Source organism: Primulina eburnea, chromosome 4 (genome assembly GCF_022965805.1).
Source record: "Primulina eburnea isolate SZY01 chromosome 4, ASM2296580v1, whole genome shotgun sequence".
NCBI lineage: Eukaryota > Viridiplantae > Streptophyta > Magnoliopsida > Lamiales > Gesneriaceae > Primulina > Primulina eburnea.
The window spans coordinates 38,742,709-38,757,043 of record NC_133104.1 but is presented as its reverse complement, the minus strand read 5'-3'; the positions used below and the strand labels follow the sequence as shown (position 1 = coordinate 38,757,043).

Below are 14,335 nucleotides of genomic sequence, written 5' to 3'. Positions count from 1 at the left end.
AACCTTGTAATCCATTTCCATTTCTTTCTTTCTTTCTTTCTTTCTTTTTCTCTCTCTGCTATAAAACCTTCAAAGGAATTGCTTGGCCCTACGCAGAGATAATAATGCAGCAAGAAATTGTCAAAATAGTAAAATTAAATGCATAGTTTTGAATAAATGGATGATGGTGGTTGGGTGGGGGAGAGGGCTCCGTAGCATGTCCGTTTGTAGCTTTGTACGTTGTCATTTCATGTGTATTTGTCTCCACGGATTCCACTTACGGAAAGGTACCCTGTGCAGCCGGTGATTGCTAAAACATTATTACCCAAATTGGGTTAACGAGATCTTATTTATTTCGATACTATTTTCACATTATTTCAATAGATAAGATCTTGTCACACATACAATTTAAAAAAAAAAAAAAAAATAGGTCCTAACTTCTGTTACGTTGAGTCGTTGACATAAATCTTTGTCAATATTGACATGGCCGATCACCGAAAAAACCCATCACCCATGTAATAAAAAAAATTTGACATTAACCATGGATCGACCAAATATAAATTTACCCCACCTGTATAATTTTTTTCTGTAAATTATTAAAATCGATACAGAAGGAAAATCGTGTACTCGCTCCGATGCATTTATGTTGACGGATGGTGGTTGTTCAATATTTTATAAATTATTTTTAAATACTAATAATAATAATAATAATAATAATAATAATAATAATAATAATAATAATAATACACATTTTTGAGTATTTTGAAATTTATTTAAGAAATTATTTGATAATTAAAAATAATTTCATTTCATTTTTCTAACCAATCATTTGAAAAGAATAAACATATTATTCCGTTCTTATTTCAATTTCATTTCAAATTTATTATGTTACAACTTTATTTTATTTCGGTATATGAATCCTATTGCATAAAGATATTGATCTGTTATTATTCATTTAGATATTAAATATTAACTATGTTTATCCCTTTGGATGTCTCTGTGGATTCATGGTGTCTGCCCAAGTCAAGTGATAAAAATCGACTCTTTTCATTCTTCGACAACTTTGCACTTTTAATTTGATTAACAAAGTTGTAAAATAAAAACTGATTTTGTTTTTGTTTTAACAATAATTTAACGATTTAAAATCATTTACTTATTTACTATATAAAAAAAAGTCAAGTTATATTTATACAAAACTATAAAAAAAATTACCATAAAATAATTAACAAGTATTCTTAAACAAACTTGTCGTCGCAAAGCATTATAGGAATGAATATAACGAAATTCTGAACAAGTGTAATAGTCGGGGAAATTGTAGAATGAGTTTCTAAAACAATATAAAAAATTTCAAAATTATTTTATTGACTATAAATAATTTTCTCTTTATTTCTTTGCCTATATTCATGTGTGTGTGTGTATATATATATATATATATATATATATATATATATATATATATATATATATATATATATATAAACTAGTAGTGGTATATCGTACTGTACCGTACCGAAAATCATATACCGAAGATTCGGTATTTTTTCCCACCCCTACTCTAAACACCATGAGTCGGCTATATATATATATATATATATATATATATATATATATATATATATATATATATATATATATATATAAACTAGTAGTGGTATATCGTACTGTACCGTACCGAAAATCATATACCGAAGATTCGGTATTTTTTCCTACTGTACCGTACCGAAAATCATATACCGAAGATTCGGTATTTTTTCCCACCCCTACTCTAAACACCATGAGTCGGCTATATATATATATATATATATATATATATATATATATATATATATATATATATATATATATATATATATATATATATTGGAGAATAGCATCATTATTATCATTATTTATGTACTGGAAGAGGTCATACGTAGTACTTGTCTTATTTTATGAAAATAATTTATATTATGATTATCATTAATTAATATATAGTTTATTATGCAAGTGCACAAATTTTTTTTCTTCATATTATTATAAACCGGCTAAAATGTAATTAATTTAAGTTTTGCATTCTTTCCAAATTAAATGGACTCCACATCAATTAAAAATTCAGTTAAGTTCTTCATATTTTTTTTAATTTTCTGTTACATGTATAAAAGTATGAGTTAAATAAAAATAAAAATAAAAAAGAATGGTTCAACGATTCATACGGCCAAATTGTTACAGTAAATATAGTTAGATTAAAATACAACTTTGAATTCCTACCGCAATAAATTAATTATGTCTATATTCTTACCCCTGTATAGTTTCTACTTTTACTACTTGTTCATTAGACCCGTTTTCGATGGATTGTTTATTTATTAATGAATTCAAGACCATCAATTCATTTCATTTCGTCCTATTTATATATATACTGGTATATCATCGCCCGTGCTAATTATGCAGTTTTTTTAATAATTAATTCGATTTATATTAAAATATGAGTAATATATATCATAATAGTAAAATGTAATTAATAGCCATTATGCAATTTGAAATGATTATATTTAAATTAGGTCACACTATAATTACAAAAACTAACGAAGAACTAAATTATAATTTGAAATAATAAAATAAAGGCAAAAACTTGTGTGAGACGGTCTCACGGGTAGTATTTGTGAGATGGATCTCTTATTTGGGTCATCCATGAAAAAGTATTACTTTTTATGCTAAAAGTATTACTTTTTATTGTGAATATGGGTAGGGTTGACCCGTCTCACGGATTATGACCCGTGAGACGGTCTCACACAGGGACGGATCCAGGAATAACAGTTGGGGTGGGCTTGAACTCAATATGATAAGTTATATATTATTAAAAAAAAAAAGTACATTATATCGTTCAACGAAGTTGTGCCTTACGGGATTTTAAAACATAAAATTCATCAATAATAGAATTTACATCAATATGTTTAGCTAAATCTCGTTCAATATAGAGTGTCAAACAATCGGCAAGAAAGTCATCCTCCATTTTATTGCGAAGTGCCGTCTTCACATGCTTCATTGCTGAAAAAGCCCGTTCAATAGTGGTAGTAGACACAGATAATGTCAAAACAAGATGAATCAATCTAGTCAACATAACATAAACACTTGACCGTCCACTCTCGGTCAATTGCTGACACAACTCAACAAGTGTAGAAACCTTTAAATTCTGCATCACATCGAGTTTATAAATGTATCAATTCATACTTCAAAACAACAATTTCTTGATCTGTGAAATCTCCAGGATAAAACTTCTTCGCAAGCTTGCAAATATCATCACTGTTAAATGAGTCAAATGAATTTTTAGGATCTAAAGCTATACTAAGAGAAAGAAGTTTCACCGATGACTCATTGAACCGAGTATTTAACTCCATCAAAATGAAATCTATTGCTGCATTATAAACATCAAAGTGGTAATGATGTTCTATTGAATAAACCGTCGCTAATTAAAACCGCCGATCCACCTTTTTTTTTTTTTTTTAATAATGTAGCGACGGTTTTAGCAATAACCGTCGCTAATAATTGCGACAGTTTTTGATAAACCTGTCGCCGATCCACATCGGCGACAGGTTTACTAAAACCGTCGCAAACGTAGCGACGGTTATCAAAAACCGTCGCTAAAACCGTCGCTAAATAAAAAAAATGGGCTGGGCTACGGCCCAGTATAGCCCTAGCGTAGATCCATCTCTGGTCTCACATGAGACTCACTCTAAAATAAAAAAGACAAATAAACTAAACTCAAATTTGAAATAATCAAGTTGCAAAAAATATCAACCGTGATATCATTTTTTGGTTATATTCTTAAAAGTTAATAGTAAAAGATTTCTAGCATGCAAAATATCTTCCATTTCATAAATGCTATCATTTTTGTCGTTTTTTCTATATTGGATAAATCTTCATGCTAACGCGATATTTTACAAATTACGCTAGTCAAGTAAACCGCACTGGTCAAACTATGTACAAAAGCTCGCCCGAAAAAATGTTTGATAGAGAGAATCAAAATTCTGACCAGTAATCAAATAATCATCTACTTTGTCAATTCAAATATCCCTTAAATCTTTTAGATTTTAGAATCGATATATAATAATCATCTAATTAATTAGGTTATGTAGTCTAAAAATCAGAAAAAACAATTTGTGTATCGAAAAACACAATATATCTCCATTCTTTATTTTTAACATAATATGACCATACTTAAATCTTATAATTGTAGCGTACGACGGAAATTGTACAAAGAAGAAAAAAGCCAATGGATGGAAGTCGCGAGAAAATTATATTATATTATATTAATTATATTATATTATTATATTATATTATTTATGTTATTTAAAAAGAAGACCCCAAAAGACACGGAGATTTCAGTGGCTTGGAAATTCTAGTAGCAGCCAAAGCTATTCAGGTGGCCAACAAATACAGACAAGAAAACTAAACTAATTTCGAATGCTAAATTTTGACTCTCCGTTTCAAATTGGTTAACGGGGTTTCAGGATTTTAACAGACAAAAGACAGTCACCGGAATTTGGTCTACGTTGTTCAAAACAAAATTTGGAGATGTTATTCCTTTTTCCAGTTATTTTGGTATTCTCGTGTTGATATAGAACCAATTTCAGGAATCAGGGAGAATTTTATTATACGTGGTGGTTTCAAATGGGGTTCTGCTTAACTTCCTTAGGAATCATGTAACCCTTTGAAAATTCTGCATTTTCCCTGTGTAAAATCTGTTGGAGGTTCAAGAGAGAATTGAACAGCAGGTACGTACGAATTCATATTACCCATTCCTCCATTTTTCCATTGTGTTGTGCATGAAATTTTATTGCATGGACAATATTTGCGTATCACGAACCTTTCATCTCCCGTGTGATTTTGCATTTCATCCAAGCTTGTCATAAAATTTCAAGAATTCAATTTTGTCATAAACTCCCAGTTTTATCAATTTTAGCGTCTCTTTTTAAGGGAAAATTTATCATAGTTTTCTGGGAATTTGTGATTATGTTTTTCGAAAACTCATGCAGAAAATTTTAAAAGGTTTTCATTTAACAGAAAGAGGGAAATGAGGCAACCGTCTGGTTTCCCGGTGTTTCCACCATGAAGTTTATGTGGTGAAAATCTAAAACTCTTTCCCCGGAAGGTACATCATGAGATCATATAATCTTATGACAAAATTCAGAAATTAAATTTTGATGAGAACCCTTTTCAATAGATTCTGTACACTTTCTTCGTCGTTTGCAGTTAGCGATTAATGTTTGTGAAATTTCAGTCGGACAGCAGGTGAGACTTTCCTGGATCGAACAAGGTTGTGAAAGCTGGGATGGATCAATTTAGGCAGGTTGGGGAGGTTTTAGGTGGTTTGAATGCCTTGATGGTATTAAAACATGAAATCCCGATCAACCAAAGACAGTGTTGTTTGCTTTACGATATGCTATATTTGGCATTCAAAACGATTTCAGATGAAATCAGGCAGAATTTAAGGCTTGAAGATAGGCCTAACAAGTGGAAAACACTTGAGCCTCCAATGAAAGAGCTTCACAGAATATTTAAAGAAGCTGATCTCTATATAAGACATTGTTTAGAGATTAAAGATTGGTGGGGTAAAGTTATTAGTCTTCATATGAATAGGGATTGTGTAGAGTTACACATTCACAACTTGTTGTCTTGTTTCCCTGTGGTTATCGAGGCTATTGAGACGGCTGCTGAGATTTCGGGGGTGGATGAAGAAGACATGCAGAAAAGGAGACTCGCCCTTTTGAAAAAGTATGATCAAGAGTGTGATGACCCGAAGATGTTCCAGTGGATGTTTGGGAAACAATATTTAGTACCTCGAGAAATTTGTGATCGGTTAGATATGGTGTGGAGGGAAGATAGATGGTTGCTTCTCCAAAATATTGGAGCGAAGAAAGTTGTAGAGGGGAATTTGGTAAAACTAGCAGAATTTTTGCTTCAGAAGATGAATCCAACAGAAAACACGAGGGTGAAGCTCTTGCCGAGTCAAGTTTTGGTAGGATCAAATGACTATTTTGTGAAGCGTCGTTTGGGATTAGGAGGAGGGAACTATAAGGAGATTCATTGGTTGGGTGAGAATTTTGCTTTGAGGAACTTTTATGGAGACCTTGAGCCATTAAGTGCTGAGATTTCTTTTGTTCTTTCGGTATCTCATCCCAATGTGTTGCAGTACCTTTGTGGCTTTCATGATGAGGAAAGAAAAGAGGGGTTTCTTGTTATGGAGCTTATGAACAAGAATCTTAGTACCTACATAAAGGAGAATTGTAGTCAAAAGAAGCAAAATCCATTCTCTATACCAGTTGCCGTAGATATTATGCTACAGATTTCAAGAGGAATGGAATACCTGCACTCGAAGAAGATCTATCATGGAGAATTGAATCCATCAAATGTCTTCCTCAAATCAAGAAATGCTTCCATAGATGGTTTTTTCAAAGCAAAAGTGACAGGTTTTGGATTGTTGTCCATCAAGAACTATGCTTCCCGAAGTGCAATACCGACTGGAGTTGATCTTGATATTTGGTCGTCCCCGGAGGTGTTAGCAGAACAAGAGCAGCACCTTGGTGGCAAATGTACTGCAAAATATTCTGAGAAAGCTGATGTCTACAGTTTTGGAATGCTCTGTTTTGAGCTTTTAACTGGGAAAGTCCCGTTTTCTGATGGCCATCTTCAAGGGGAAACAATGGCTCGAAATATACGAGCAGGGGAGAGGCCGCTTTTCTCGTATACTTCACCAAAATACCTAACAAATCTAACCAAAAAATGCTGGCAAACGAATCCAAATCTTCGTCCTACTTTCTCATCCATAACTAGGATACTACGTTACATCAAGAAAATGTTTGTTATAAATCCTGACCATGGTCATCCAGATTCCCCACCGCCACTCGTAGATTATTGCGACATGGAGACTGGATTCTTGAAGAAGTTCCCTCACGTAGCAGAACCCGTCTCACAAATCCCTTTTCAGCTGTTTGCTTATAAACTGGTTGAAAAGGAAAAAATCTGTGTTAAGAACTGGGACTTAGCTATCGACGGATTAGCAGTTCACCGTGCAGCATCACTGGGTGACCATGAGCATTTGGCAGCCATTGATGATCTATTCCTTGCACCAAGTGATAGAAGGTCAGTTTGTTCAGAAATCATTGACAGGAAATATTCAACCATGGTGGATCTGAGATCAGTTATTTCTGAGATACCCCGTCGGAAACTTCTTTCAATAGACCAAAGGTCGTTTGACTCTGAAAGTCCAGGAAAGAAATTTTCTTTTACCGTAGCTGATCAAAGGCAGCTGGCGGTGGCAACTCCTGATATAAGGGTTGATCAAAGGGAGGATAAAATCCAGGCCATGGAGAACAAAACTGAGAATAAAAATTTAACCTGTCACAAACTTAACGTGGAGATTCCAGACAAGGTAATTTTATCAAAATCAGCAGATAGTAAGTCAACCAGTCCCAGGCCTGAAGAAAATAAGAAATCTGCAATAACCAAAGCGACTGATCAGAATCTAGAAACCACTGAAGACGTGGAAAAAATATTGGTGTCAAAAACTGTACTTGATCAGAAAACAGTTACCTGCGAGTCTTCAGAGATGAAAATGACTTCACGGGCCACAGGATATCAAAAATTAGTTGAGATTCCTGAGAAGAAAACACTGCAAAACACAGAATTTAATCAGAATATGGTTTCTGTTTCTGCTGAAACTTCTGGTGCGAGAGGTGAATCAAAAACTAGAAGCATTCAGAAAGATGGAAATTCGAAAACCTCAGAGAAGAAAGCTCTACATATCAGGAAACTAAGAGAGACAGAGACCAAACAGCTTCCAGGTTAGTTTTTCTTTCTCCCTTTTTTATAACCTGTTTAGCTTAGGGGTATGAAAGAATTTTCTTCGTTATGACCTCAAGAGTATGTAATACATTTGTCTAACAGGAACACCGAAAAGTGACTCACCAAGATCTTCACCAACAAGAATTAAGAAAACAAATCCAAGTTACTTTGCGTCTTCCTCACCAGCAAGACTCTCAAAAATTCTTCCTGCTAACTCTCCATCGTCCTCACCAGCAAGACAGTTCAAAACAAGTACGAGTTACTCTCCATCTTCCTCACCAGCAAGACAGTTTAAAACAATTCCAAGTCACTCTCCATCTTCCCCAGCAAGGGACCTCAAAATGAGTTCTTCTTCACCCAAGCGTTCTTCACCAAAGCGCTCAGCAGTCCATGCATCGACAGAGCATTCATCACCATTAAATCCATGTTCACGGTGTTCACGTCTTGAAAGACAGATCTCAGGACCACCAACTGTTATAAGCCCACAAAGACCCACAATAGATCAGGTTCAAAAATCGTGTAGCATTGTTGTGTTATCCAACAATTATGGATATTCAAATTCATAAATATGTTCGTGAAAGGAAAAAGAAAGCAGTTTTTGATTCAATTACTCATTTTACATTGTTTTTTGTAGCCAAAGAGCTAGATATTTAAGACTTCATTTGATATTTTGTGAATATGATAAATGTTTCTTTCGTCTTTAAATGCATCAATAGCCTCTAACAAGAAATTGACAGATATTCAGTGTTTAGGATCAAGAATTTGCATCTGCATATCATATTCAAGATCTGACACGGTAGCGCATGTACCATTGTGAACTACATTTCCGTACTCAATCCCAAAAGTGTGTAAGTATCTTTGAGACGACCCAATCCTCGTCAACTTTTTCAGCAGAAGCAAAGAACTCATTGCCAGGTGTTGAATATCCGAAAATTAGACAAGGATGGGCATTTGAATTAGTAGAAAAACATTCATCTACTTCAATATTTTAAACTTAGGATAGATTAGATTAAGTTGTTATCCACTTATTTGATTTGTACAAGTATATCTAATACTTCTCAGTTCATTAAGAAAATAAGAATTCATCTTCTTCGGCATATATTATATTATATAAAATTAAATGGTATCAGAAGTCGGGTTCGGCCAATGACAAAGTACGGCATGGCCCCCTCTTCCGACAACACCTCATCTCCGGAGACCACAACCCCAAGCTTGGGCGATGTGCGTCCTCTTTCCATCACATTACATAAACTAAATGGCCGTAATTTTCTGCGTTTGTCGTAATCTGTAATGATGTTCATCTGCAGTCGTAACAAAGAAGACTTCCTTACGAGCATGGTGACTGCCCTGATTCCGGCATTGCCAAATTCAAAACATAGAAGGCTGAGAACAATTTGGTCATGTTATGGTTGATAAATTCACAGTCACTAACTAGTTTGCTACTCTCACCCGCCATCGGCAGGAAATTGATTTGACCGAGGAACATGCCTGGATTCACTACTGATGAGAAACTCTACCGATCCATTGCTAAAAAGAAACACATGTTTAATTTTTTTTTTATGGGCTTATATAGCAGTCTCGATGATGTCCGTGGTCGGGGTCCTTCGCTTAGGACATCCGAATTTTGTATCTTCAAAAATTATTTCCGTTTTTATCCATAAATAAAGGTTCGTGTTTTCCTCATTATGATGTTTGTCAACTGTTGAAATATTCTCGTAACACTTTCAAACCACGATCATATACATAATCAAAATCTTTTGCCCTTATTTATAGCAATATTTGAAGTCTTTCACGTGTGAAAAACATAATGGATACATGTTGGTTCTTATTCTTTGTGGATGATCATCCTCGTCTGTCTTGGTTGTTTCTCATGAAAGAAAAGAATAAGAATTCCACTATTTTTAAAACCTTCCATGCTATGATCCGAACACAATTCTCAACTAATATTCAAATCTTATGCACTGATCGGGCAAGAGATTTCTTTAACTCTATCTTAGACGATTACCTAATCACTCAAGAGATTGTTCATCAAAGCTCTTGCATTACACCCCTCAACAAATTGGTATTGCTGAACGAAAAAATCATCATCTCCTAAATGTTGTTTGTCCGCTGTTATTCACTCATAATGTCCCTCGTCATTTCCGGGGTGACGCCGTTTTACCAGCCACTTACCTCATCAATCTGATCTTTTTTGTGACCTTAACTTCCGAACACCAGTTCAGACCCTCCTCGAGTTTTACCTCAATTCCAACGTCCTTCACGTTCTGAACTGTATCTTTATGGGGTTCTCTCCTAATCATAAATGATACAAATGTTATTCTCCTATCACCGGAAAATTCTACTCTTCCATGGATTATTAGAATAGATACTACAAATGTATAGCTGATATAGTTGATCAGTTACTCACCTACACAGTGCATAACCAACACACACACGGTCGATTGGTTAACTAGTATAAATAGTAGGAGTTGGGTAGTTGAGAATTAATTAGATATGTTCTCTCATAATTGTTCTTAACCGCAACATTAGTCTTGCGGCTTTCTCATCAATAAATCCTTTTTCCTGATATGGTATCAGAGCAAAACTCTGACTGATCTTCGCTTCAACCTCAAAAAATCAGTTTCATTCCTCGATTAATTCGTTTTTCATGATGGTGAAAGCTGGAGGTCAGGCGACTAACAACAGCTCAAATCAAGCTTCCGCGAATCGCACATTTGTTGAAGATTCAAGCAATCCTTACTTCTTACAAAAAGGAGATCATCCCGGTCTTATTCTTGTATCTCATCCAATTTCTGGTTCGAATTATAACACCTGGAGCAGAGCGATGGCCATGGCCTTAACTGCCAAGAATAAATTCGTTTTTGTGGACAATACTATGGTTCGTCCTTCACCCGATGATCTATTGTATGGCGCTTGGGTTCGATGCAATAGTATGGTGATTTCATGGATTTTGAATGTGGTTGCTCGTGATATTGCTGATAGCTTCATGTATATGTCTACTAGTCATGAGGTTTGGGCAGATCTTTGTGATCGGTTCAAACAGAGCAATGCGCCAAGGATCTATCAAATTAAGAAATTGCTCAGTGCTCTCAATCAAGGATCTCTAAATGATAACTCTTATTACACAAAGTTACGAACACTTTGGGATGAATTAAAAGATTATCAACCGATCTCACTTTGTAATTGTGGAACGATGAAAGATTGGACGAATTACCACAATCAGGAATGTGTTATGCAGTTTTTAATGGGCCTGAATGATTCGTATACACGGGTACGCGCACAAATCTTGCTAATTGATCCTCTTCCTGGTATCGCCAAGGTATTTTCTCTTGTAACTCAGGAGGAGAGGCAAAGGTCAATTACTGCTGGTAATACCAAACTGGACTTTGACACTTCATTTGCCTCGAGTGCATCCTCTGCTGTAGGTACCACTAGAAAGTTTATCAATACCAAAGGTAAAAGTGATAAGGTTTGTTCTCACTGCAACTACACTAATCACACCGTAGACAAGTGTTATAAGTTGCATGGATTTCCACCTGGGCATCCCAAGTTTGGATTAAAGCCATTTACTGGAAGAGCTCAAGCATGTCAAACTAATGTTTCTCCAGAACTTGTTTCGACTCCATCTGTTGATTCTCTAACTCATGGTCACTGTAGTCAGCTCATCGAATTCTTGAATTCCAAGATTCAAACAATAAGCAATTCCACTTTGGAACAACAACAGCACGAGTCATCGGTGTATTGCTTCAATGGTATTTTTTCTTTATTTGATTCTTCTTCTGCTATTCAACGTCTGGATTGGGTAATGGATACAGGAGCCACGCATCACATCTGTTGCTCCTTGTCTCTTTTTACCACAATTGAACAAATTAATTCCAAAGTAGTTCTTCCAAACAAATTTTCAATTAATGTTGCCCATGTTGGTTCGGTTAAACTAGCCAACAGTCTTGTTCTTACTGATGTTTTGTATGTCCTACAGTTTCAATTCAATTTGCTTTCTATTACTGCTCTTACTAAATCACTTTCTTGTTCAGTATGTTTTCTTGCTGACACTTGTGAAATACAGGATATCAACCAAGCCAAAATGATTGGGATGGGTAGACGTGTTGGCAATCTATATGTGCTGAGCAAGTTTGGGAATGTATCTTCTTCAGTTCTTTGTAATGTTTCTGTTGATCTTTCGCATTTGTGGCATTTTCGCATGGGTCATCCTTCGTCTGTTAAACTCTCTGTTTTGAATAAGCATTTAGGTTCTTCCTTTGTAAAGCAAAATCATATACCTTGTTCAATTTGCCATTTATCGAAGCAAAAACGATTACCCTTCATCTCTCAAAACAATATGTGCAAAATGTCTTTTGAGCTTTTACATATTGACATTTGGGGCCCTTTTACCACTAAATGCAGTATGCAAACTCCACAAGTCAATATACGGTTTAAAACAAGCGTCTCGTCAATGGTTTGCCAAATTTTCTACTGGATTATTGGACATTGGTTTTTTGCAGTCTCATGCTGATAATTCGTTGTTTCTCAGGACAAGAATAAGTGTTTTTGTTGCTTTACTTGTCTATGTTGATGATATTGTTATTGCTACCAATAGCGAGAAAGAAGCAAGTGAGTTAAAGACGTATCTTGACAGCAAATTTCGGATAAAATATTTGGGAGAGTTGAAGTATTTCTTGGGTATAGAAGTGGCCAGGTCACAGTATGGTATCTCCATTTGTCAACGAAACTATGCTGCCAAATTACTTACAGAGGCGGGACTTCTTGGATGTAAGCCGAGGTCCACACCTATGGATGTGAATACCAAGCTTTCTTCTTACGACGGAGAATTGATGTCTAACCCCACAACGTATAGAAGATTAATTGGTCGTTTAATATACCTCACGATCACTCGTCCTGACTTGACGTATGTTGTGAATAAATTGAGTCAATATGTTGCTAAGCCACACACATCTCATATGAAGGCAGCTTTGAACGTCTTGAGATATGTGAAAGGAACAATTGGACAAGGTATGTTGTACAAGACCACATCTGATTTGAAGCTTAAGTTCTTTTCAGATGCGGATTGGGCTTCTTGCTTGGACACACGAAGGTCAATTACAGGTTATTGCGTGTTCCTTGGTGAGTCCATGATATCTTGGCGATCGAAGAAACAACAAACGGTTTCGAGATCATCTGCTGAATCTGAATACAGATCTATGGCGGCAGCAACATGTGAAGTCTTGTGGATTAGAAGCTTGCTCAAAGATTTGACAGCAGAACAAAATGAACCATCAGTGTTATTCTGTGATAGTCAAGCCGCCGTACATATTGGTTCTAATCCGGTCTTTCACGAGCGGACGAAGCATATTGACATTGATTGTCATGTTGTACATGAGCAAGTGCAGGGAAAGATCATCAAACTGATGCATGTGTCTTCTGAATTGCTATTAGCAGACTTGTTCTCAAAACCATTACATCCTACGCGTTTTAGAGATTTGTTGATCAAGATGGGAGTACACAACATACACTCACATCTTGAGGGGGAGTATTAGAATAGATACTACAAATGTATAGCTGATATAGTTGATCAGTTACTCACCTACACAGTGCATAACCAACACACACAGTCGATTGGTTAACTAGTATAAATAGTAGGAGTTGGGTAGTTGAGAATTAATTAGATATGTTCTCTCATAATTGTTCTTAACTGCAACATTAGTCTTGCGGCTTTCTCATCAATAAATCCTTTTTCCTGATATGGATATCACTTTCAATGAGGCTGAACCTTTCTTACCACATTCTCGGATTAGAGAAAGCTTGTTATGAATGAATCTCACAATCTGGAGCTTATCAACAAAATAAATGACTCTCGGACACATCTTACAATTGACCTAATCTACAAAATCCCACTAAATAACTCACAACCTCATCCTGAACATCCTATTCTACCTTTTGACCATGTTTATTCTCGTGGCCTTCCACGTGGGAAATAGGCTGTTGATTGTAAGTGGATTTTTACAGTAAAGCATAAGGCTAATGGAAGCATTGAACAATTTAAAGCACGACTCGTAGCAAAAGGGTATGCTCAAACATAAGAGATAGATTATAAAGAAACCTTCACACCTGTAGTAATGCTAAAATCATTTACTCCTATCCATTATTGCAAATTTGGACTGGCATCTATATCAGCTCGATATTAAAAATGCCTTCTTAAACGGATATCTAGAAGAATAAATCTACGTGAATTTACCACCGGATTTGAGTCAAAGACTACTGTAAACAAAGTATGTAGGTTGAAAAAATCACTATATGGATTGAAGCAATCTCCTAAAGCTTTGGTTTCACAGGTTCATCCAAGTCTTAGAAGGAAATGGATACATGTAGTGCCAACAGATCACACAATATTTATCCAATCCTCCAACGAAGACAAGGTCTTTGTTATCATTGTATATATTGACGGTATTATTATCACTGGAAACCATGAGGAGGAGATCATTCAGATAAAATTGTTGATCTCAAAGGAATTCGAGATGAAGGACCTAGGGCACTTGAA

At 35.3% G+C, this 14,335-nt stretch overlaps 2 protein-coding genes across 6 annotated transcripts; both read left to right on the top strand.

Annotated features, from left to right (window-relative positions):
• Window positions 1-4,350: 4,350 nt before the first annotated feature.
• On the top strand, window positions 4,351-8,791 carry LOC140831186 (uncharacterized). Of its 5 annotated transcripts, XM_073194989.1 has the most exons (4): window positions 4,351-4,730; window positions 5,020-5,107; window positions 5,209-7,799; window positions 7,903-8,791. In XM_073194989.1, exons 3-4 carry the CDS (start codon window positions 5,288-5,290, stop codon window positions 8,364-8,366), a joined length of 2,976 nt encoding a protein of 991 aa, XP_073051090.1. In that variant the 5' UTR covers window positions 4,351-4,730; window positions 5,020-5,107; window positions 5,209-5,287; the 3' UTR covers window positions 8,367-8,791. The 5 variants fall into 5 exon arrangements, with proteins under 5 accessions (XP_073051090.1, XP_073051095.1, XP_073051094.1 ...); XM_073194994.1 differs by lacking the exon at window positions 5,020-5,107 and having other exon boundaries at window positions 5,248-7,799; XM_073194993.1 differs by lacking the exon at window positions 5,020-5,107 and having other exon boundaries at window positions 5,245-7,799.
• Window positions 8,792-10,267: 1,476 nt separating this feature from the next.
• Window positions 10,268-12,185, top strand: LOC140829857 (uncharacterized). The gene is made up of 2 exons (XM_073193139.1): window positions 10,268-11,552; window positions 11,867-12,185. Exons 1-2 carry the CDS (start codon window positions 10,448-10,450, stop codon window positions 11,899-11,901), a joined length of 1,140 nt encoding a protein of 379 aa, XP_073049240.1. The 5' UTR covers window positions 10,268-10,447; the 3' UTR covers window positions 11,902-12,185.
• Window positions 12,186-14,335: the final 2,150 nt, after the last annotated feature.